The sequence below is a fragment of the Vespa crabro genome, chromosome 6 (assembly GCF_910589235.1).
Source record: "Vespa crabro chromosome 6, iyVesCrab1.2, whole genome shotgun sequence".
NCBI classification, from domain to species: Eukaryota; Metazoa; Arthropoda; class Insecta; order Hymenoptera; family Vespidae; genus Vespa; species Vespa crabro.
The window spans coordinates 2713037-2737431 of record NC_060960.1 but is presented as its reverse complement, the minus strand read 5'-3'; the positions used below and the strand labels follow the sequence as shown (position 1 = coordinate 2737431).

The 24395-nt window shown below is 26.2% G+C and overlaps 5 protein-coding genes across 15 annotated transcripts; 3 read left to right on the top strand and 2 right to left on the bottom strand.

The window, feature by feature from the left end:
• Positions 1–36: 36 nt before the first annotated feature.
• Positions 37–2872, bottom strand: LOC124425275 (lambda-crystallin homolog). 2 transcript variants are annotated; one of them, XM_046965481.1, is made up of 6 exons: positions 2702–2872; positions 1665–1852; positions 943–1151; positions 715–872; positions 480–622; positions 37–421 (listed from the first exon to the last, which is right to left on the bottom strand). In XM_046965481.1, exons 1-6 carry the CDS (start codon positions 2737–2739, stop codon positions 204–206), a joined length of 954 nt encoding a protein of 317 aa, XP_046821437.1. In that variant the 5' UTR covers positions 2740–2872; the 3' UTR covers positions 37–203. The 2 variants fall into 2 exon arrangements, with proteins under 2 accessions (XP_046821437.1, XP_046821438.1); XM_046965482.1 differs by lacking the exon at positions 2702–2872 and adding an exon at positions 1931–2043.
• LOC124425273 (nuclear factor NF-kappa-B p100 subunit) lies at positions 2224–9076 on the top strand. 5 transcript variants are annotated; one of them, XM_046965476.1, is made up of 19 exons: positions 2224–2381; positions 3795–3884; positions 4265–4408; positions 4514–4656; positions 4765–4931; positions 5115–5253; positions 5717–5858; positions 5953–6057; positions 6131–6242; positions 6317–6444; positions 6523–6714; positions 6808–6875; positions 6981–7250; positions 7356–7479; positions 7614–7858; positions 7955–8113; positions 8226–8342; positions 8428–8685; positions 8778–9076. In XM_046965476.1, exons 2-19 carry the CDS (start codon positions 3806–3808, stop codon positions 8877–8879), a joined length of 2694 nt encoding a protein of 897 aa, XP_046821432.1. In that variant the 5' UTR covers positions 2224–2381; positions 3795–3805; the 3' UTR covers positions 8880–9076. The 5 variants fall into 5 exon arrangements, with proteins under 5 accessions (XP_046821432.1, XP_046821430.1, XP_046821433.1 ...); XM_046965474.1 differs by lacking the exon at positions 2224–2381 and adding an exon at positions 3428–3639; XM_046965477.1 differs by lacking the exons at positions 2224–2381; positions 3795–3884 and adding an exon at positions 3429–3639.
• A 222-nt stretch (positions 9077–9298) lies between these two features.
• Positions 9299–13865, top strand: LOC124425271 (DIS3-like exonuclease 2). Of its 4 annotated transcripts, none has more exons than XM_046965470.1 (8): positions 9299–10250; positions 10574–11274; positions 11485–11746; positions 11867–12384; positions 12448–12742; positions 12837–13030; positions 13176–13458; positions 13676–13863. In XM_046965470.1, exons 1-8 carry the CDS (start codon positions 9900–9902, stop codon positions 13709–13711), a joined length of 2640 nt encoding a protein of 879 aa, XP_046821426.1. In that variant the 5' UTR covers positions 9299–9899; the 3' UTR covers positions 13712–13863. The 4 variants fall into 4 exon arrangements, with proteins under 4 accessions (XP_046821426.1, XP_046821425.1, XP_046821427.1 ...); XM_046965469.1 differs by having other exon boundaries at positions 13597–13862; XM_046965471.1 differs by lacking the exon at positions 12837–13030 and having other exon boundaries at positions 12448–12588; positions 13597–13864.
• A 2476-nt stretch (positions 13866–16341) lies between these two features.
• On the bottom strand, positions 16342–22304 carry LOC124424873 (E3 ubiquitin-protein ligase MARCHF6). 2 transcript variants are annotated; one of them, XM_046964429.1, is made up of 8 exons: positions 21705–22304; positions 20850–21294; positions 20524–20763; positions 20430–20451; positions 19988–20352; positions 19214–19870; positions 18671–19124; positions 16342–17668 (listed from the first exon to the last, which is right to left on the bottom strand). In XM_046964429.1, the coding sequence occupies exons 2-8, from the start codon at positions 21234–21236 to the stop codon at positions 16926–16928; spliced, it is 2868 nt and encodes a 955-aa protein (XP_046820385.1). In that variant the 5' UTR covers positions 21237–21294; positions 21705–22304; the 3' UTR covers positions 16342–16925. The 2 variants fall into 2 exon arrangements, with proteins under 2 accessions (XP_046820385.1, XP_046820384.1); XM_046964428.1 differs by having other exon boundaries at positions 20430–20763; positions 21705–22301.
• Positions 22305–22516: 212 nt separating this feature from the next.
• Positions 22517–24222, top strand: LOC124424938 (alpha- and gamma-adaptin-binding protein p34-like). Of its 2 annotated transcripts, none has more exons than XM_046964587.1 (6): positions 22517–22782; positions 22880–23049; positions 23119–23233; positions 23304–23459; positions 23541–23644; positions 23731–24222. In XM_046964587.1, the coding sequence occupies exons 1-6, from the start codon at positions 22719–22721 to the stop codon at positions 23782–23784; spliced, it is 663 nt and encodes a 220-aa protein (XP_046820543.1). In that variant the 5' UTR covers positions 22517–22718; the 3' UTR covers positions 23785–24222. The 2 variants fall into 2 exon arrangements, with proteins under 2 accessions (XP_046820543.1, XP_046820542.1); XM_046964586.1 differs by having other exon boundaries at positions 23541–23657.
• Positions 24223–24395: the final 173 nt, after the last annotated feature.

Genomic DNA, 24395 nt, shown 5'->3' with positions numbered 1-24395 from the left:
TTTTAATTCTATTTTAAATAATAGTACGTCCGAACATTTTAATTTTCTTCCAATTTTATTTATGTGAAAGAAAACTTCCACGTGGAAATTATATTTCGAAAGGATATACATAGGATGATAAAAACAATAGTTTATTTAATTCCGATTAAAGTATTTTATACTTTGTACGTAGTAGAGTAACTGTTGTAGTACCAACTGTAGCTTTATTTTTCTTTATTCAATTCTTTCTTCAAGATCGATAACTTCGTTAACGCCTTATCTCTCCATGCACGTCGTTCTTGTAATTTATCAAGAGGACACATCTCATTTAATTCATTACTAATTTTATCCGCCATATCTCCAACAAATTTTGGTACCGGACCGAAAGTTACACTTACATCATAAATTGATTTATTATATACCTCGCAATACTTTTTCATACCTGAAAGAAAAGTATATCTTAGATGTATATATTTGTTTATTTTTATTACTATATATACCTTCGGAATTAAGATGCGCGGCTTCAAAAGCACCTAGAAATGCATATCTCATTCCAAGGCCTTCGCTCATAACTGCATCTATATCTTTTGCACTAAGCACACCATCAGCTACTAATCTCCATGCTTCATTTAAGATTGCATACCTGTAAAACATAAGAGATTTAAATAATAATAAGTTCATTAAAAAGGTGCGATTTATCATACAAAAATCTTTAAAATTACAATGCGACCATACTGTATTCTATTCAGAGCAAATCCATCAATTTCTCTAGTGAGAACGACAGGTGATTGACCGATTTCAATCATAATGGCTTTTGTTTGATTTGGTATTTCGGAACGAGTCCATGGTGCTGGAACTATTTCAACCAGAGGCACATAATACGGTGGATTTACCTAAATTTATAAAATATTTTAATAAATATATCACAAAAAAATTTTGGTATAAAAGAGATATCTTACTCACGGGATGAGATACAACTACTTGATCTCGATGTTTCAATTTCTCACTATAAAGCGAAGGACGAAATGTCGACGTGGATGACGATAAAATAACTTTATTATCGACAATCTTGTCGAGATCATTGTAAACTTTCACTTTTAACTGTAAATTCTCCGGTACGCATTCTTGAATAAGCTTTGCATCTTTTACAGTTTCAATTAAATTCGATGATCCTAAGAGTCAAAAAATATCTTATTATTTTTATATTAATCCATAACATTAAATATATATAGTCGGAAACGTTTAAAGAAATTATATTATTGCATATTGCTTTCGCAAAGAACTAAATCAATAACCTTTCCATATGCAAGTTTCCAATAAAATACATTTTTTAAAAATTTACCAGCGTTATTTATAACTTGAATTTTTATTCTTTAACCCTTTTTTCCTCCTCCCAATATAGACAGATATCTATGTATGCCTTAATCTTTACTTATCTTATATAAGTTCTCTAACAGTTATATAACTCGATTCGACAAAGTATTGACTTTCTGATAAATGAATCAAATTTCATAAAAAATTGTATGATAAAACATATCAGATAATATTTACAATCAAAAAATAAAAATTAAAGTTTGAACAAGTTTTCTCTCCCATCTCACATGTATGTTTATACTTATGATAAATCGATTAAAATTTTTTTTTTTTTTTTTTTTTTTTTTTTCAAATTATTATATAAAGTATACCCTTAATAAGTTGAAATTGTTGAGCAGCAGAAAGAGAACCACGAAGGAGGCTATCTTTTTCCAGACGATGTAATTGCTTTTGAATGTCTTCGAGAGCATTCGTAATTTGTTCTTCGACAATATCGTAAATTGTCACTTGATATCCCACACTGGCAAATAGCATCGCCCAGCTGCGGCCAATTAAACCACTGAAAATTTTATATGAATTAAAATTTTAATATTTATTTAAATAATATTACTATAAAAATAATATAAAATAATATTACTATAATATGAAAGCAAATAAGTCTATTAAAAAAAACTTGAGAACATCGTATGTAATGCGATGTGATAGCAGTTATAAGTTACATGTATAGGTCTTATTTATTTGCAAGTGCACTCTATCTAGATAGATATTATACACATATATATATATATACACACATCTACAGGCATAATATATATATATATATATATATATAATGAAGGATTATACTCATAAATTTTGCCGTTCTATTTTATTATCTTATCTTTAAAAAATACAGCTCAATATTGTGTTTTTAGAGTTCAATTTGGAAACATTACTAGTGGATTTCTCAAAAAATTATTAATTTTGTGATATTCTTTTGTCTTCAAATAGTGAATGACACATATAAAAAATAATACGAAGTTAAAAGAATGTGAAAGACTTTAATAGCAATCATTAGACGCAATTAACAAGAAAAAGAAATAAACAAGGTAACGTAATATTTTTTCTTGGAAGTCGATAAAAAGCCTAAAACTGGTTATTTTACTTTAAAATCATTGTACAAAATTTTATACGCAGATCATCTATTGAATGAACTAAACAAGTTTATCGTTTTTATTACCAAAGATCATTTAGAATATACGAAAGTTTACAAAAAAAGAAAATTATATTTACTGATAGCAAATATAAATACTTTAATAATTTACTTGTAAATACTTCAACGATTTACTTACAAATTTAAATGAAGTTTCCTTCATAAAAATTTACTTATTAATTAGATTAAATGATTTAAATTTTAAGATGTATTTACCTTCCGATGATACCAATTTTTTCATTTTTGGTAGACATATTAATCCACTATGTCGGTTAAACAGAACCTTGATTAGTATAATTAGTTGATGCTGTAATGAATTAAAACTATGTACTGTTTAATACTGCTCCTTTCCCACATATAAGACGTAGAACATTGCGATAATGATCCCCACCACGTTTATAAGATCCTTACAGTGAGTGTTACTACATCCATCGACAATATTTTTTGTTACGCCTTTTTACAGCTCGCTTGCATTCTATCGGTAATATATCGACACAACTATAAAGTTGTTGACAAACTAAAAGTACAAATTTTACAAAAATTAAAATATTTTTTAAACAAAAAAGAATAAAAATATGAATACTACTATCATTACTTGACATTTATTTACCAATCTATTTCATTAAATTCGATTATTATTTTGAGATATGGTAATATATACGAAGTATTATAAGAAAAAAAAAACTTTAAATTTGTCTAAACGTAATTACACAACTTGCTGTAACAAATATGCTTAAATATGAATATCAACAAATACTTCTTACTTTATTAAAAGTTTAAATCGTTTACGTAACAGAAAAATATTTTATAACTGTAATATATATGAATAATAACGGAATATTCTATTTATTTTTAAAAAAGAGAAATTTATTTTTGTTAGTTTATAATCGAAAAAATAAAGAAAAGTGAATTTTATGAAACATTTAATAGGATTTAGTCTTATTAGTTTACTATTTAATTATAAAAAAATGAAATTTGTAACCTTCAAAAAATCAGGTATTGAGAATTAAGCATATTGTCATGCGCGTGAAAACCCACGTTCTACACGCAATTGATTCTTTGTGTTTGTTACTTCACGGGGAAAAACCTTAACGTTTATCAAGGTTACTTTGTCAATGCATTGAATATTGAGTCACTGTGATAATATCTATTTGGTGAGTACATTGTGCGCAGTCTGAACAGATCTTTATAAGATAGCAATCGTTTTGTTTTTCCATGTTGTCTGATTGAAAATAGATTAAGGTTAAAAAGGTGGTGGACTTTGTGGAATATATTGTACATTTCAGAATTTATTTGTTTCTTTTATTAGTGCATTTAAAAATGCCGAAAGCATATGAAAGTTTCGTAGTGATGAGAGAAGCAATCAATGGTCTGCAGGATTATGGTACTTACGGAAATGGTAATTGGATAATGATTTCTTTAAGATTTATGTTTGTTTTTTATTAGAATTCTACTAAAAATGATGGTTCTTGTTATAACAAATTATTTTTAATAGTAAACGTATTTCTCAAAGTATAGGTGGCATTTTCAACGTTAACGAAAAAGAGTGTAGTATTTAAATGTTCTGAATAATAATTTAATATTCGTACAAAAGTATCATGCATTTATGTAAACGATTATATGATTGCAATCTATGTTTAAATATATAATGAAAAATAATTTTTTTATATAGATTAATATATATTTAATATGTATATAATCATAAAAATATTATATTAATAAATATTGAAATCATTCATATATTAAATAACTAATAAATTGTTTTCTTTTTTTATTCAGATCCAATGTTCATTAACGATACTAGTTCATTGAGTCTCTATAATAATTCTATAGATCCACACATAAATTTCAATATTGAATCACCTATGTCTACTACTTCATCACCATCACATATGTCTACATATGTATTAGATGATTTTATTGGTACATATATTTTCTTTTTTATTATTCTAAAATAATCTAATTACAACATATGAAAGTAAAAAAATCTTATAAAATAATTAATAAACTTGTCTTAATTGGGACTAGCTGGTGAACCACATCTTGTCATAACAGAGCAACCAATAGAGAAATTTAGGTTTCGTTATAAATCTGAAATGATCGGTACACATGGAAGTTTAGTTGCATCAAATAATATGAGTGCTCATAGAAAGACTGCTCCTACTGTTCAAGTAAGTATAACTAATTTCTTAACAAAATAATAATCGTATCATGAATATTGAAAAAAATTTTCAACGTTTTGTAATTAAAATTTAAAAAGTTTCTAAAATTTATTTCAGTTAAGAAATTTTCATGATAAAGCAATAGTTCGCTGTACATTGGTTACATCGGATGATAAAAAAGAAAGACTTCCACATGCTCATCATTTAATCAAAAGGGAAGGACATAAAGATAAAGATGATCCCCATGAAATAGAAGTTTCTCAAGAAAATCAATTTACTGCTGCGTATGTTGATACAAAATATTTGATATTTTTAAAATAATTGATATATTTAATAATAAATATATAATTTATATATTTATAATTTATATCTTTATTATTTTATATAAAACAATATAAAATCATTTTATATAGCTATATATGTTTTCCAAATTTTACTATATGTTTTCTAAATGCAATATTTTATAGATTTCATGGACTGGGTATAATACATACTGCAAAAAAACATATTAAGGATGAACTTGTACGAAAACTTCAATTTGAGTTACTAGAAGAACGTAAAAGAAAAAATATTAATGCAACTCTTTCAATACGTGATGAAGTACAGGTATAAATGATTTCATGGAAAGATAATCTTTTAATATATTCAATAGGTAGAAATAAGAAAAAAAAATCTTATCTTTTTGAAATTGATATATTTATTTATTCAATGAAACTCATCGTAAAAGTATGATTGCAAGATGTTTACACAATTCGAACTTTATGTTATTCGATTGCGTTTAATTATTTCAAAAAGTAACCATAGTTAAAAAAGCAGATTCTTTGAACATTGGCTTATTATTACATTGTGAACTATCAACAATGAATACTCTATTGCCTTTTGCTTTTATATTTTTGTTATAATCTTTTTATAAGGCATTTATGGGCCTGTGTTTATATAACATTTTTTCTTATTTCTACTCATAGAATATACTGGTGAAGTTTGATCGTTTAAACCTGAGACACCCTGTATAATATTAAAATGGATAATAAATAATAATTATCAGTAATATAAATATTTATTTTCGCAGATTAAAGCTGATGCAGATATTAAACAAAAATCAATAAATCTTAATAGTGTATCTCTGTGCTTTCAAGCTTTTATTAAGGGTAGTAATAATATTATGAATCCACTTACAGAACCCGTTTATTCCAATCCGATTAATAATCTTAGTAAGTATTTTAATTAAATAATGTAATTTATTTTTTTTATCTGTGTAACATTTTATACATGTATGATTTAATTGCATAATTTTTATTCTTTCAGAAAGTGCTCTTACTGGGGAATTGAAAATCTGCAGAATTGATAAATTTACAAGTTCTTGTGAAGGTGGAGAAGAAGTATTTATATTAGTAGAAAAAGTTGGAAAAAGTAAATAACAAATTTTTCTCCATTACCAAATAACATGGAAAATATGTTAAATTATTAAAATTTTTTATTTCAGAAAATATAAGAATAAAATTTTTTGAATTAAATGAAGATGATAATGAAATCTGGTTTGATTATGGCCGTTTTTCTGAGTTAGATGTACATCATCAATATGCTATTGTATTTCGGTATGTATAAGTTCATGTATCCAAAATCAGCAATATTAATATTCATCTTTATAATATCCGATTTTATATTTAAGCACTCCACCATATAAAGATATAAATATTACCTCATCAAAAGAAGTTTATATACAGTTAGAACGACCAAGTGATCATGATTGCTCAGAACCTATTAAATTTACATATAAGCCAAGTGACAAAATATTAGGTATTTACTTTTAATTTTTATTAGGTTTATACATTTTTTGAATATATAATTCTAATTTATTTTCTTTGCTTTATGTAGGTAAGAAAAGACCACGTATATCTTATTCAAATAGTATTGAATTGACACAATCGTTACCTACTATGCAAAACAATGATTCATTTACAAAATGGAATGATAGCCAAGAAATTTCAAATGAAATAAAAGACATCTTATTACAAGGTTGCTCATCTTCGGAATTACGTAATTTTGTTAACACCATAGACCTGGATAGTAAGTTACTGTCAAATACAGGTTTATTTAATCTTTTATGATTTATCTGTATTTAAGAAGGTATTTAATACATTTAATACATTATAATTGTAGAATATATGCAACTATTAAATAATAGTGAAGAAGGAGTGCTGACATCTGATGGTCCAACTACAAAAAAAGTAGGTCTTTTTCCAATTTATTTTTCTTATATTTATTATTATAATAACAATATAAATTTTATGTAATCATCTACTACATGAATATATTTTTATTATTTTTACCAGTTGGATGACGATGTCATGTTTGCCAAGAATATTGTTTTTGAAGCCATGAATATTATTCGCATAGAAAAAAGTGATAAAAATGGAGAAATTAGTTCTAATAAAAAAAAACAATTAAAGAAGTTACTTATGGATAGGTCTACTTATGGTGATTCACCATTACATGTAGCTTTACGTTATGGTCAATGTGACATTGTAAAATATATTTTGATACTTATGGGAATTGATCCAGAATATCAAATAATTGTAAATATCCAAAACAGTTCAGGAAAAGTATGTTTTCTTTTATATTACATTAAAATATCAATAATTAATATTTTATCATTTATGCTAATTACTTTTATTATATGAATTTTTTATTATTATTTCACAAATTAGACACCATTACATTATGCTGTCCTACAAAATCAGCCAGTCATTATAGAAGCATTATTAACGCTCGGAGCAGATCCAAGTATATGTGATGACCATGGTTTCTCTCCATTACATACTGCTGTAAGAAGTAAGTCCTATAAGAAATATATATATACACATACACATATAATATAAACACACAATTATGATCATTTTGTTTTATATCAAATACATTTCTATTATTCTTTATAAAAAATTTATAAATTTATAAATTTATTGTAGTACCTAATGCTGGAGCATGTGTTGATGTTTTATTATCCAATAAACTAATTAATATTGAAAGTTACAATGATCTTGGATGGACACCTTTACAACTCGCTGCAGAAGCAGGTTCATATGATGCTGTACGCTCTCTCGTTCGAGTAGGAAGTAATGTAAATAATACGGATAAATCGTATGGCCGTACTGTATTACATATAGCAGTTGAAGGAGGTCATAAAAAAATAGTTGAATTTTTATTGAGAAATGTAAGCTTAATGTATAAATAAATTAACATAAAAATTTATTTTTGGTATTTATCGAGTGATAATGTATTAATATTTAATTACTATTAATTTTTACAGAGTGATATTGATATAAACAAAAGAAATTTTAGTGGAAACACGGCATTACATACTGCAGTAGCATATACTGGAACAAGAGCAAAAGAATTATGCAAATTATTAATGCAATACGGAGCAGATCCACATATTCAAAATAATAGTGGTTCAAATTTAGACGAGGTATGTATATATATATGAATTATATATAGTCATTTTTTTGTATAAACATTTATTTCAAAGATTTAAAACATAAAATCTATGTTAAAGTAATAAACAATATAATTGCGAACAGACTGAACAAGAGATAAATGAAGATGTTAACATAAAAGTTGAAGCAGAATCTGAAGACGAAAATATGAAAAAAACTGCTGGACAATCATCCTTTGATTTAGCCACTAATAAGCCGGAAGTAAATAAGTTTAATAAAAATGTGTAAATAAATACTTGTAAGATAATTCCAGGTTTGAAAATATTATATCTGTGCTTTCTTACAGATTTTGCAACTTCTTATGGATCATGGTAACAATACACAAGATGAAAATGAATTAGCCTTATTTACAAAAGAAGAAATATTGGAAGAGGATACAGAAAATAATTGGTTGAGCAACGAAAATAAACAAAAATTAGCCACAATTTTGGATAAAACAAAAGGCTGGAAAAAATTAGTTAAACATCTAAATCTTGAATTTCTTTTACAGTCATTGTGCCAAAACTCATTAAGTCCATCCTTATTACTTTTAAATTATATAGATGTAAGTTATATTATTATTTTATTATATTATTTTGTATTCTCCATATATAAACTCTTATTTACGATTTATTCAAAATTGTTTCACTTTTTTAGATACAGAATGATATTACACTTACACAGATGCATGATCTTTTAAGTGAAATTGAAGAAGATGAAGCAGCACTTTTTATTGTTGACCTTACAAGGCATCAATAAAGAAAATAAAAATATTTACTAATATTATTTATATGACAAAATTGTATAACATACAACATCACACTGTACTTATTAATTTCTTGGCAATGTAGATATATTTTTATGAATGATTTTTTATGAATATAATGTAAATTTTGAATCATGTATAAGACTAGTATATTAATCATTGTATTTATATATAAATTTATTTTGACTTATACTGTCTTGTATAACTATTTATCGATGTATTTTCACATTATCCTCTTTGGATAAATTTTATTAAAATATATTTAAATATTCTATCAAGCAAGTTTTAGAAAAGTTTATGTTATTTTCAAAAATCATATAACCTTATATCAAAAATTTATGGATAAAGGCATCATTTCTTCCATTTTATAATGGTTTACACCGACAATAAGTACAGGCGTAATTCTTGAACGATTTAATGAACAAGGTTTCATTTTAAAATTAAAATTTTGATCGTGAGAATTCATGATATAAACCCTTGCAAAAAATAAATAGTGAATCTCCTTAACAACTGCTGATAAAATTTACTGATAAAATCGTAGTAGTTTATTTTGTCGTGCCTTATACAATCTTAAATATCTATTGGTAAAGAAACAACATGTAATCTTTTTATCTTCAATTTCATTAAGATAATAAATGATAAAATAATAAAAAGAATCATTTAATTGCCGATAAGTACGAATACTAACGATACTAACGCCATCAATGCGGAAAGACATTATTATTAAGCATACGTTAAGTTTTGTTTGTTTCGTACTCGACGCTGTTTTGTAATTTTTTTTCACTTTTGATAAATAATGGATACACGAGATCGGATTTTATATGTGAAAATAAATACATAAAATTTGGATTTTTTGAATTACGTAAAACACTCGTTATAAAAGAATTATTTAAAAATATTACGGAGAAGTGCGTGCACGGAATACATTTACCTATTATCTTATAACCATTGTATTTTGTAATATGTAAAAAATTAATATAACGTTTTTATAATTATCTTATAATATTTAAATCATGACTAGCAAATTAGAATCTGTTATTAAGACAAAACGTGAACGACAGAGAAATCAATATTATAAAAAAAAAATAAATGAAGAAAAATATGAAGATATTGAACCAATTTTGTCAGAATTCTTTAAATTGTCTATACAAAATGAACCAAAGCGTTTAAAAAGGAAAAAAAACTTTATAAAATTTATTCAAGATAACAGTACAAAAAAATTTCCACAAAATATGACCAAATCACGTATTTCTGTTGCGGATGAACAAAATAGAACGAGAAAAATGAATAAAAATGATATAAACATAAAACCAAATGTTTTTCCATCTTTACAGAAAGAATCTGATAAACTTTTTATAAAAAAGGTCTGATTTTTTTTTAAACTATATAATAAGTTAGTTTAAATATTACTATTATTATTATTATTATTATTATTATTATTATTATTATTATTATTATTATTATTATTATTATTATTATTATCGTTGTTATTGTTACAATGTATTTTCATGTCATTAATGTCTGCTATAAATATGATTTGTATATACAAATATTCAGAAATAAAATATTTACAAATCAAATGATATATTAAAATAATTTGCTTAAAATATAAATTAATCAGTATATAAGTACATATACATTAGAATTATGTTGTAAAATTGATAACATATTTATAATTTATGTACAGGTAAAACCACAACCAAGAAAAAGACATATAACTCTAAGTGAAAAGGAAATTAATGATAAGATAAAACAAAAAAAGGATACATTGATACCTATAAAATGCAATATGTTATCACACAATGGGAAAGCTTCATCAAATAATTTGTGTGAACAAAAACAAAAATCTATAAAAAAATTGCAGAAATTTGTAAAACCTATAAAATTAGAAGATAAATTCCAAAAGTTTATACCAATTACTGAAATGAAAAAATTATTAAAATCACAAGACCCAACAAATTTGAAATACGTAGAAGGTTCTTTGCGTATCAACCCCACATTTGGTACACATGCTTACATAAATATGCCTAATGGAGAAAATGATTTATTAATTATTGGTCTATGTGATAGAAACCGTGCTTTTGATGGAGACTTAGTAGTAGCCAGAATAAATGAAGAAGAAAAATGGCACAAAGGTACTAATGAACAAAAACAAAAGACTGGTACAATTGTTTGTATATTAGAAAGAATACACCCAAGGAAAGCAGTTGGAATTTTAAAACAATCTGATTCAATAGTATTACTACAACCAAGAGATATCAGATTGCCAATGATTAAAATACATTTAAATACACTACCAGAAATTTATAATATTAAGCCATCTTTATTCAAAGAAATTTTATTTCTTGTTAACATTACTGCTTGGAAAAAGCCATCATATGCTGTTGGGTATATTTTTATTTATTTTTTTTATATAGAACTTATAGATATCTTTCTTTATTTTACATAGCATACAGTTTTTTCTGAATTTTATAATTTATTTATTACTTGAATTTTTGTTTTAATGTATATGATATATATATACTTTTTAATTAGTATTTTGATATATATTTTATAGTTTATATTTATATATAATAAATATTATTATAATTTTCATAGGAAAATTGAACATATGCTTGGCACTGCAGGTGACATGGAAGTAGAACTTAATGCTATATTACTTGAAAATGATATAAACATAGAGCCTTTCAATAAGGAATTGTTGAAAGAATTACCATCTGCAGAAAATATTTTGACTTCAATGGACATTAACGAAAGAGAAGATTGGAGGAATGTTTGTATATTCACTATTGATCCTGCGACTGCAGTTGATTTAGATGATGCTGTTTCTTGTACGGTTTTAAAAAATGGAAACTATGAGGTAAATATAATTAATATATAAAAATTGTATTATTTGTAAAATTCAATACAGTATTTTTTTAATTTGTTTAATTTGTATAATTAATAATTATATTACTGATATTGTTATTGTGTTATTTAGGTAGGAGTACATATTTCAGATGTAACCCATTATTTAAAATATTCCTCTCCATTGGATATGGAAGTTGCTAAACGTGCTACAACAGTATATTTAGTTAATCAAGTTTATCACATGATGCCACAGGAATTATGTAAATTGTGTTCTCTTTTACCTGGTGAAAACAAATTAACCTTTTCTGTTATTTGGGAAATAACACCTGATGCCCAAATCGTAAAACATCATTTTGCAAAAACTATAATTAATTCGTGTTGTCAAATGACATATAAACAAGCTCAAAACATAATTGACAATCCTGAATATCCTAATATTGACGATACATTAGATATAAAGGGAAATTTTACATTATTTCAAATTTGTGAAGTGATTAAAAATTTACATAATTTATCTGAACAAATGAGAATTAGAAGATATGCAAATGGTGCTCTTAAAATAGATCAACCAAAATTACATATTTTATTTAATAAAACATCTGGATTACCTACATCTTATGATATTTTGGAAAATATAGACAGCAACAGGTATACTAATTAAAAGTTTGAGAAATTATTATAAATAGATTGATGTAATAAAAATAATTTCAGGCTTATAGAAGAATTCATGTTATTAGCTAATATGACTGTTGCAACTCACTTATATAAAACAATGCCTGAATATGCTTTGCTGAGAAGCCATAGTTATCCTTCCGAACGTTTTTTGACTTTAACTCGAAATCTTCTTCAAAGGTTTGGAATACACTTAGATATTGCATCTTCTGGAGATTTATATAGTAGTATTAAACGCTATGAATCGTGCATAGAATTGGAATCTGAAGCATATATGTATTTAACAAGATATAGATTGATGGTTATTAATAATCTTTGTTTGAAAGCAATGACAGTAAGATTTGGAAGAATATTATATATATTTTTTCTTTTATGAAATGTAATATTTTTTATTATTTTTATGATTTATTTCCTTTAATTTATTTTAGCGTGCTAAATATCGTTCATCTAAAGTTACGCAAGTAGATGATTTACGGCATTATGCACTAAATGTACCATATTATACTCATTTTACTTCTCCTATTCGAAGATATCCTGATTGTGTTGTTCATCGATTACTTCATTCTACTATATCTTTAAATGTAGAACTAGCTCAAAATTGGAGTTCTGAATTATGTTCTAAGTAAGAGAAATAAATCAAAACATATATTTTAATTAGTTTATAAATATAAAGTATATGAAATAAAGAAAAGAGAGAGAGACAATTTTCTTCTTGTCGTGTATATTGGGATTAAAAATTACAATTTTATATTAATAATTTTTTACAGAATAGCAAAAAACTGTAATTGGCGCAAATATTATGCAAAACGTGCCGAGGAACAAGTTAGAGAATTATATTTTACATGTTTAATAAATATGATAGGATCAATGACTGTTATTGGTATTGTATTGGATGTCAAACAATATTATATAGAAGCTATTCTATGCGATACTGGAATTAAAGTAAAAGTGGAATTAAAGGAAATAAAAAATAGAATAACAATTGAATATAAAACTGAACATTCAGTTCCAATATTAACTATAACTTGGAAAGAATCCCATATTACTCAGGTATGTAGTTACTGAAAATAGTTAATAATTCCTTCTATCTCGAATAAATATAGAGATTTTATAGTGGATTAATGAAAATGACAATAATTAGCATTAATTATTTTAAAATGTATATTATTGTTTAATATTATGTTTTAGGTAATAACTACTTTTTCAATAGTACATTTAAAAATCAATAAACATCCTAATTATTTTCGATTAAATACTATACTTTTAGAACCAATCAAAAATCTTGACTGTTAAATGGGTATAATATATTTAATTTTTATATGTATAATGTATTTATAAATAAGCAGATGTTTTTATACAAGAAACTTTGAACTATACATTTAAAATATCATTTTATGTTATTGACAAGAAAAAAATCGATTCATTTTTAAAATGTTATAAAAAACCTATAATTATTTAAATTTGATAGAAGACAAAAAATATTAAAGTATTTTTTTATTATATTTTGAAAATCTTCAAATAATTTGATTTAAGATCTTTTACTATATTTTGCACATAAAAGATTCTTTTCTTGTAGTATAGAAAAATTTTATTATATACTGACGATTTATGTATAAAAATATACAAATAAATTTTATAATGAATACTTATGATCTGTTAAATAAGATAAAAATGGATTCTATACACTAAAATAAGAAAAAAGTTCATATAAACATTGTTTTCGAGTTACATTATTAAAAATTATTTTATTGCATAAACAAAGTTATTTATTACGTACTTTAATATTTAATCAGAATTAGATTAAAAGGATTTTGAAAATATATTAAAATATGCAGCCATTCGCCCGGTAATACTTATATTAGATCGAATTTCGATACATAGCAAGTAATACCGACCCAGGTCTCACCACGTGGAGGTTGCTGCATCTAGAGACCCAAGATACTATTGAAATAGACATTAAAATATTTACGATCTAAAGATTATTTTACTTTTATATTATTATTCTCTTAAAATCAAATAAAATCTCAATTATGTTCAATGTCTTTTGGAAGAAAGCCTGAAAAATCGATAGTACCACGGATCCATTTATCTTGATCGAAAAGTGGTAAAGAACCATTCCATATTTCATCTAATCAAAAAAATTTTGTTATTCTATATAAAAATTTGAACCAATGTGCATACAATATGGTCGACTTAATACTATCTTAACTTAATACTATCGCATTATCTATTTCTTATATACATTTTTTATACACATATATGACGAATAAATTTATCTATCAACATTATAATATGAAATAGCATACTTCGCGCACTTCAAATTGCTTAAATAATTTTAAAATAATCGAAAATATGATTTATTTAAACTTATCCATCAGAAAAGAGACTGTTTCGATGTTTTTACTCTTCGGAATTCAAAACAAAACTGTTTCCATAAGAGTCAAAGTCAGCGAAAAGTTTGTATTTGTTTACTTAAATAAGTAACAAACGCAGATTTAAATTTTAACACTATTTAAATATTAATTTAGTTCTATTTTATATTTAACATGTGTTTCGAGCCGAGAAATATTGAAATAAATATACTATTGTTTAAACATTAGTTTATTTTATTATTTTGAGGTATTGAAATTTTATATTAAGATTTTTTTAGGTTATTTGCCATTAAATAAATTTTTACATACTTTTGTTTAAATATTAGCTTATTATACTTCGCGTACTTATAGATTGTTCAAATAATTAAAAAATTAGCGAAATTATAAATTGTCTAAGCTTACCTATATAAAAGGAGAGAATTTCAATGTTTACTCATTGGAATGCAAAAGAAAACAATTTCGGCAACATGCAGTCAACGACTTCAAGTTCAAAACTTACGTCTACAGAAATATTAAATTAGAAATATTTTTAATACGTATTAGAAGCTATGTAATGTTTATGCGAATATATTATTATTTAAATAGAAAATTTCAACTTTTACTCGTTGGAATGCAAAAGGAAAACTATTTCAATAATTGTCAAAATCAGTCGAGAGTTTGTTTTTCTTGATAGTAAATATATACAACAACCCCGTATTTGCAATATTAAATTTAAATTATTTGATATTTAACCCGTATTACGAGTTATGCAATGTTTGAAAAAATATACTGACTTGTTTACTATAAATTATTTTTATATAACTAATTGTTTCTCATCTGTTCAAAACCTTTTTTTTCGTTATTGTTTAATGAAAACGCATATTAAAATTCGTACCGATTAACACTTAAAATTAAAATTATTTTAATGTTGTGACGTTTAAATAAAAAAAGAAAATGAATTGCTTTAAAAAATTTTATAGACTTGATTATTGTAATATTATAATGCTTATGTTTATTTTGATTATTATAATATTAATGTATTATTATAAAATTATAATGTTCTTATAAAATTATTACTATTATTACAGTACACTACAGTACAATACAAATTTTAAATGAATGTTAAATATTCGAAAGAATTGTTTACAAAATGAGAGAGCTGGAATTTTTACTGTTTGAGATTTAACTAGTACATTGATTATTTTGTCATCGTCAAAATCATTCAAACTTTTTTTTCTTCGTTATATTGTTTACATCACTGATTGGTAATGAGAGTAAAATTTGTATACTATTAAAAAGTACTAATTATTCAAGTATGTCAAGATAGATATGTTTACTGTTAGAAATACGAAAGATAACCAAGTCGAAAATTATTAAAATCATTGATGTACTTGTTTTCTTAATAGGGATTGCCAACGACGACTTAAATTTGAAAATTTTTATTTAACAATGGGTCAAAGATGATAAACAGCCTTAATATCATTTACATTGAAATCCTGATAATTATTAAATTTAATAAAGAAATGTCCCATAATAATTATAATTATTTTTAATATTCATAAGAAAAATACGAGAAGATAAATTTTTAATAATAATATTTTATTTTATTGGTTTACATGTTTTGTGAAAATATTTGACTCTTTTAATTTAATTTTCTTACACAACACAGGAAAAAATACCGACGAATAGTTAAATTTAAATAGGTTAAATTTGTCCATCTAATTTGATTATATTGAACTTTCAAATTCATTATTATAATTTAGAAAGATTTATGATAAATCATTTTATATCATGTCAGTCATGAAAAATGTCATATTGCATTTTATTTTCAATTATCCACTTATTTCAGATTAATATGCAAGATTAAAAATAAAGTCAAAATAGAATTTTTCATAATCACATAATGATGAACAGTAATTAGTATAATTTGTTTCATGATACAAAGTTTAGAAATATATGCATCCAACTCAAAAGCGATACATTTAAATAACAATTTTTTTGATTTATTGAGTATCGCTTACATCAATAAATTATAATATTAGGAATTAAAGCATAGTTTACTTAACTTATCATCATATTCGTCATAATTAAACATGTTAAAGAATGTACATGAAGCTAATCCTAAGACTCCTTTCACCCTAAGTACAATAATATTTACTGATGGCGTTAGCTTGATCTTTGTGATTGCGGAGGCTGCGGTTTATTACGGTGTTCATAATTTACAAGTCTCTGACCCACAAGATACTTGTCATTTTTAATATGTTCATATAATTTCTTAAATTGACGTATCTGAAAGCAAATGACTATACAAACCAAACTTACTAGGAGTAAGAAAGGGTATAAACGTCTAGCAATAAGTATCTGTGTTTGAAGATTGGTAACGAGTAATGGCACTATTCCATAGGCCACAGCATAAGGAACAGCAAGGGCAAGACCAAAACAACATATAACTGGTGCTGCTAATTCTGTAATTATAAATTTTAAATCCATTTCTCTTATTCCTTCATTATATGCTCTTTCAATTGCTAAACGTATTCTCCAATCAGGGCCCATCATAGTCAGAGCAGTTGCTATTTTTGTATACAGAACTCCTAATGCCCAGTCTTGCCATATGAAAGGAACAGGATTTTGTTCTAAAGGCACCCGCAATGGAACAACAACAACCAATTCAAGAAGAAGACCAAATAATAATGGAATAACACCAACAAGCAAAACAGATGCAACTAAAGCTTTCATTCCTAAAATAACCCAATGCTTCACTCTATCAAGAATGGCCCTACGACCACGTGGCAGCCATGAAAAAGCTAATGCTAAACCTCGTACTGCAACCCAACATATATATGTTCCACAGGCAACTGTATATAATTCGTGTACTCTTCCAAATAAAGCAGTCATACTTTCATTTCTATCTGGAAGACAATAAATAATTTATTAACAAAAATTAAATATAAAGTTTTTTTAAAAAGTATCAAATCTTTAATCAGTCTGTTCAAAAAGTATTGGACCTTTGGTCAGAAAAAATACATTCATCCAATTAAAGATTTCAAATCCTAACCCCGTTCTAAAGTAATCTTTTTAGGATTACATTTCTCCTAGCAATCTTGCCATTGTTGAAAGTATTTCTAAAAGGCTTCTTGTTAAATGAAGTATCAGCTGGGTCATCGCATTCCGCATGTCTTCTCTTGACTCAAGTCAAATTCCTTTTTGCAGCCTCGGCGATAATAAATGTTTCCATGGTGACAACTGCGTCTTGGTTTACGGATCTTATTACTCACCATTAGTAATCACGGTGCTTAGGAAATGCGAGGTTGTTATTTACGCAGTCTAACATGTCCTGCAAGACTTGCAGACAGAATTGCTTTTGCTTTATCGTTAGCAATTTCGGCACGAATTTTGCAGACATTCTGCTTGTTCAAATTTCTCTTCCAATGTGGAATGTACCGATCTAATGCTTATCCCTATCTTATTCGCAAGTTCTTCTAACAAGACAGTCCTACATAACCAAAGTTTACACTTGGTCAATAATCTTGTCATTTTGGCTTGTTAAAGGTCTATTGGAATATAATTCGCTGTCTGACGTATAATCATTTTTAAAGCGGTTATACCACTCCTTAAAGTAGTGATACACTGCTTATTGCCTTATTTTACAACAAATGAAAATCCGGAGAGAATTCATTACATTTACTTAGTCACTCACAGGCTGACTGCCAGTGACATATTTTCTGCGAGCGGTAAACATTTCACGTATGCACATGAAAATCTCTACATTTTCCTACCGGAGTATTCTCGTACTTCATTTATACGGGAAAAATTAAGATCCAATACTTTTTGAACAGACCTTATATATATATATATTTAATACTTTTTATGTATTAAATAATGATCAGTTGTAATTATAAATATTAATTTACCAGAACCAATTAATGCAGGTGGTAATACAGGTGGTGATGGTGCAGGTGCTCCAACCATCCATAATGCCATTACTCTTCGTCCTAACCAAGCTGGAAGAGTCATAGCAATTAAACCAGCTATAACGAGTGAAATGCAAACAAAAAATAGAAGACCAATCAAGCGAGCAGGAAACCATAGTGGTCTAGTATATGGTTGGAAACCCGTTGGATTTTCTCTTTGCATTAGTGCCTGATGAGCTGCTCCCAAATCTGGATGTTGTGGTTCCTCATGAGCAGCTTGACCTGGTTCCTCCACTTGATCACTTAATAGATAGGATTGAAGATCTAGCATCCATGCAACAACTCGACACCATCCTCTTATAAGAGCTTTTAACCATGTGCGTGTATGAGACTGTTCCAAGAGTGCAGGAAGAATGACTTGTAGTAAAAGTAATTCTAAGGATAGCTCATTCACCTAGTTTTAAATATCGAATATTTTATTTAAATAATACTAATTTAAATAGATTAATGTAATTGATATATTTTTTATAAGATTAAGTTTACCTGAGCTTCACTTTGAACAATGACTGTATATGGCAAAAATCCTGGCCAAGCCCATCTCAATAATTTTATTGGTAACCACAGCATTAATAAAATAGCTGTACCAAAGATTATTGCAGATGCAACAAGTCTTCGTACATGTCTCAATATTGGAAGATGTATCATCTCTTGTATTGGAGAAAAGTCAGGATCATTTAAATTTCTCAAAAACCAAAGTACTCCAGGTCGTAAAACTTCTCGTAAAAGGAGTATAAATGATGCAAAATAATATATGTAAATCATTCCTAATAACCAGTGAAGAAACATAGAAGTGCCAGGAGCAAGACTAAATGAAATTTCTCTATCTCGTAGTGTTGCGTCAAACATTGCTAATGAACATATGTCCAGCCACCAGCCACAAACTAATGGAAGCACGCCGATTTCAACTACCGAAAGTAGAGAAACTTTTACTATAACATAACAGAGTCCTAGAATTCTTTGAGATCGTTGAAAACCTAATAAGGCTGCAAGGGTGTGAAAAACGACTAAACACACTCCAATGACACAATAACCACACAATGTAGTTACTAAGCCTTCAAAATGAGAAGCTGCAGCATGTTCTTGTAATCCTAATCCTGCTATAGCAAAATGTCCAATATGATAAGGACAGAAAGCAAATACCTGAAATTACACTGAATTTTAATTTAAGAAAGTAACAAAATTATAATAATTATAAATATGCTTAAATTTCACATTGAACAAATATTTTGCAAACAATAGAGTATCGGAAGAACTTACCATAATAAATAATGTATTTAAAGATACAACCCAGAAGACATGTTCTAAAAATACAAGTGAACCATCCAATCCTAATAAACGTTCCCAAGTTAATTCTTCTGCTGGTCTATCCCAGTCCATAGGATTCCAATTGGCTTCTTCTGCTTCTCCTTCGCCTTGAACTTGTACTTGACCTCTCCAACCATCACCAACTGCAGGATTTTGATGTTCAGCATCCACATTCAATTCTTCTCTATTAGGAATTTGTGGTTCTACATTTCTTCCTAAACCTTCTATTTCTTCCATTCTCGGATCATTTATTAGGTTATTATCCCCTAATTCATGATATAAAAGATGTCCCATATTTGCTTCTAAATTTACTAAACCTAAAAGGAACGATTTCTTCAAAAATTTTTTCTCAAATTTATTTATTCATATGTAAATTCTAAAATAATTAAATTACCTTCATGATTGGGTTCGCCCTCCTGAGGTACAAGTGGATCATCAACAAAAGGTGGTACATTATTATTATCTTGAACTTCTTGTTGTTGGTTTACCTGTTGTTCTTGAATTTGTTGAACTGCTGCTGCAGCTACTACTTGAGGTGGATTATCAATTGGAGGTAATTGAATATTATCCCTTTCTAACCAATCTGGGCCACCAGCATGTAAGATTTGTTCTCGTAACCATACCAAACCAATGAATGCAAATAATGTACAAGTTACTACAAAGCAACCATGAAACACATCTGATGATATATTTTCTGCAGATAACATATCCATTGGTAATGACATTATCTAAAATTAAAACATAGGATTTAATTATAAAATGATGACATTATTGTTTTTTTTTTATACAAATTATTACAAAAAATATTTCTTACTCTAACTAAATCAAGAGGTCCACTGAAGAGAGCCCTATATGTCCGGCAAGCTGTTAATGGAACAACTCCAAGCCATGCTATAGCTACTAAGGTATAATGTAGCCAATATTTTACAGCAGTGACAATACTTGAAAACAAACCACCAATAACATCTCTTAATGGTAAACGTCGTGGCATGTCTGGACTATATATAGGTGTAAATGAAAAACGATATCCACAAAGTTCACAATATTCTTTCCGAGAATATCGCATCCACTGTACTAGACATTCTTGATGAATCCATTTAATACTACCAGTGCAAATACATGGATGAAAAAGAGGTCTATCTGCAAAACCTTCTGACCGACAAACTCGACAGATATCTGTACCTAACATGTCCTCCGTCATGTTTGGTTTAGAAACTTAGATATTGTATAAATAATCTGGTATATGTTGTATAATTATACTGCAAAAAAGCAAGTATTAATCTAAACAATTTGTGTATATATATGTATAATATATATACATATATATATATATATATATATATATATATATATATATATATATGCATATACAAATTAATAATGATACAGAAAGAAATATAATTGTTTTTAGAATCAAAAAAATAAAAAATTACACGGCGTTTTATTTGTAATTAATATAATGGTTTCGATATATCATGTTATAATACCAACGATTTTATGATAAACAAAATATTTAATGTACACGTCAAGATCTAAATATTCGTTAAAAAAAAAAAAAAGATAAAATTTATTGCAGAATTATCTACTACACGCCTATCAAATAATATTAGCTTGTCGTAACTATATCATGTATCGTAACATTATTTATATTATATCGTCAATTACTTACGTATATGTAGATAAAAATACTAAAAATCCAAAAATATTATGCAAAATATTGAAAAAAATGTCTATACTGCTAGATGTAGTTTTCTTTTCTTGTAAGCATAACTACAATCTTGATAACATCAAAGTCACTATACCACTGAAAACTTTCTCTACATTTATATACAAATTTTTATAATTTCCTTGAAAAAAAACCAAATATAAAATAAGGTTGTATATTTTCTTTATATGTGTATGTATCACAATATAAAATTATACGATATTATACGTATATGATTTACAAGAAAAGTTGAAAAATACATTTGCGCTGTCAATGCACCGAACAATTCAATTGAGCACTAGATTTAATAATTACTACGAATCAATCAACAAGAATGCATATATGTACTAGATACGTTCAACATATTCAGATTCTTCTCGAAGTTACTGTCGCTAGTGTTCCTTCAAAGTGATTTGTAATATTATGGTTGATTGCGATTATTTCAATTATTATATTATCAAAATGTTAAATCGGAACTAACAATATAATTGTTGGTTGACAAAATAAAGAAAATTAATATCTAGAAAAATAATTTTTATATACACTCTTTAATAATAAAGTATTATTAATTGAAAAGAGATAATAGTATTTTAATTGTAGAAGTTAAAGAAAGAAGTTAAAATAAAAGTATTAACATCATATAACTATAATTATTTTTGGCATTTAAGGAAATAAAGAAAGCTTTCCGATTCAAAATTTAATGAAATTCATAATTATTTATAGTATGTCGTTTTTATATATAACAACTTGTTTAAATGAACTTATAAATAAATTAATCGAATCTCAAACATATAATTATATTATAAATTTTATGATATAAACGAAAATTGAAATGATTTATAAATAAACATTTCAAAAAATATTATAAAAAAATATTTTACTAAATAATAAAGTATATTTTTGCAAGTAGTAAATTGTCTAATACTTTGATTTATTTAAATAAATAATTTATTGAAAAAATACATTATATTGCAAAAGATGGATCTTCCACGCATTTTGATCATAAGCACGGTATGTGGTAAAGCTACTGATATTGCTAACAGTAAGTAATATATATATATATATCTATATATATATTATTAGTCTTTTAACTTTTTTTTATATTGGATAAATTGATTTTTAATATTAATTTAATATAGAAATAGGAGGGAAAAATATATCCAATGAAGACGATATCGAATACTATCTTTGGGATATCGACAATAAGTATTACACATCGCAGATATTATTATGTGCGACAGAAAATCCATGTATCAACATACCAATAGAAGGAATTGAAGCATTACTTGTACATCATGATCCATTAGCTGTAAGATATTAAGTTTATATGGAGCCTTATAGGATCAATAAAATTATCAAAATGACCTGATTTTCTTAGGATAATGCAGAACGAAATTTAGATCAATGGTCATCCTTAATCTCTTCCCTTTCTAAAGCTGATGTATTATTATTAACGTGTAATGTAATATCTAATATGGATATTAAAGACAAAGGTAAGAGCGTATAAAATTACTTTTAAGTTCATTGATATATTCTAATCTTTGTCTTTGTAATGCATTACAGTAATTGCATGGTGTATAAATAAAAAATTTGAATTAGTTGAACTACAACAAAATTCCGTAGAAAAATTAGAATGTGATTCAGAACATAATACATATGGAATTGAAAGAATAATTGAAGCTTTACACGCACATACATGGCCAAATATTGTTTTAAAAGGTACAATAATTATATATATATCGTATTCCTATTAAAATTAATTGTAATTTAATAATGTAATTAAATACGTACTTTTTATAGGAAAATCTTCTAATATTGAAGAAACAGAACCAGATATAAGCCAAGTAGAAAAAAAATTAGAAAATATTCAATTGACACGGAATTCATCTGAACACCTTGATATGGAAAGTGTTCTTGGTAATATCTATATGTTATTAATCTCTACAATTATAGTATAATTAAACTAGAATATTTATTTAATACTTTACAGATGGTCTTATGGGTGGTGAAGATGCAGATTTTGGTGAATTATTTAGTCAATTAATGGCCATGAAGGAACATGCAGCTTCTTTGCCTACAAATGAAAGACGTATAGCAGCAGAACAATTAGTTACTGCTTTTTGGAAAGCAATGGGTGGAGATCCATCAGAAATAGACGACTGAATTATTTATTATAGTTTAAATTATATAAATTAACACGTTCCGTGCTAAGCCATTTTTGCCTGACTTGTCGTTCAGGCCATTTGATATTTTGACTAAAAAAAAAATGATTGCGTGTACCACTGGTGGTACACGTGGCCTGAAGATCAATTTTAACGTGTACCATCGGTGGTACACATAGCACGGAACGTGTTAAGTAATAATTAATATATGAGATCAATATATGCATTTTAAAGTTTCTTAATAAAAGAAAATCTAAAAAAATAATTGATGTAATATGATAAAGAACACATTTCGTAATATACAATTTTCTATTTACTAAGTCAATTATTGATGGTTTTAATTTGTTTATTTTGTATTAAAAATATAATCAGAGAAGCAATGTTTTTCTTATAATGCAAAAAATTTGTTAATAGCATCTTTGAAATTTGATCTAAATACTGATACTTTTATAATGCTGTATTATGTAACTAATCATAATAAATAAAATATATT

Excerpts from the sequence above, each read along its gene's own strand:
- LOC124424938 (XM_046964586.1), top strand. The coding sequence starts at position 22,719 with ATGGATCTTCCACGCATTTTGATCATAAGCACGGTATGTGGTAAAGCT. Across the intron at positions 23,050-23,118 it reads TACATCATGATCCATTAGCT|GATAATGCAGAACGAAATTT; the intron begins GTAAGATATTAA and ends TGATTTTCTTAG. Across the intron at positions 23,234-23,303 it reads TATGGATATTAAAGACAAAG|TAATTGCATGGTGTATAAAT; the intron begins GTAAGAGCGTAT and ends AATGCATTACAG.
- LOC124425275 (XM_046965481.1), bottom strand. The coding sequence starts at position 2,739 with ATGTCTACCAAAAATGAAAAAATTGGTATCATCGGAAG. Across the intron at positions 1,853-2,701 it reads AAAATTGGTATCATCGGAAG|TGGTTTAATTGGCCGCAGCT; the intron begins GTAAATACATCT and ends TAAAATTTTCAG. Across the intron at positions 422-479 it reads CGCGCATCTTAATTCCGAAG|GTATGAAAAAGTATTGCGAG; the intron begins GTATATATAGTA and ends CTTTTCTTTCAG.
- LOC124425271 (XM_046965469.1), top strand. The coding sequence starts at position 9,900 with ATGACTAGCAAATTAGAATCTGTTATTAAGACAAAACGTGAACGACAG. Across the intron at positions 13,031-13,175 it reads AGTTCTGAATTATGTTCTAA|AATAGCAAAAAACTGTAATT; the intron begins GTAAGAGAAATA and ends AATTTTTTACAG. Across the intron at positions 13,459-13,596 it reads AAGAATCCCATATTACTCAG|GTAATAACTACTTTTTCAAT; the intron begins GTATGTAGTTAC and ends ATTATGTTTTAG.
- LOC124424873 (XM_046964428.1), bottom strand. The coding sequence starts at position 21,236 with ATGACGGAGGACATGTTAGGTACAGATATCTGTCGAGTTTGTCGGTCA. Across the intron at positions 19,871-19,987 it reads TAAATACATTATTTATTATG|GTATTTGCTTTCTGTCCTTA; the intron begins GTAAGTTCTTCC and ends GTGTAATTTCAG. Across the intron at positions 19,125-19,213 it reads TTGTTCAAAGTGAAGCTCAG|GTGAATGAGCTATCCTTAGA; the intron begins GTAAACTTAATC and ends ATTTAAAACTAG.
- LOC124425273 (XM_046965476.1), top strand. The coding sequence starts at position 3,806 with ATGCCGAAAGCATATGAAAGTTTCGTAGTGATGAGAGAAGCAATCAAT. Across the intron at positions 4,657-4,764 it reads AGACTGCTCCTACTGTTCAA|TTAAGAAATTTTCATGATAA; the intron begins GTAAGTATAACT and ends AATTTATTTCAG. Across the intron at positions 8,343-8,427 it reads TAGCCACTAATAAGCCGGAA|ATTTTGCAACTTCTTATGGA; the intron begins GTAAATAAGTTT and ends GCTTTCTTACAG.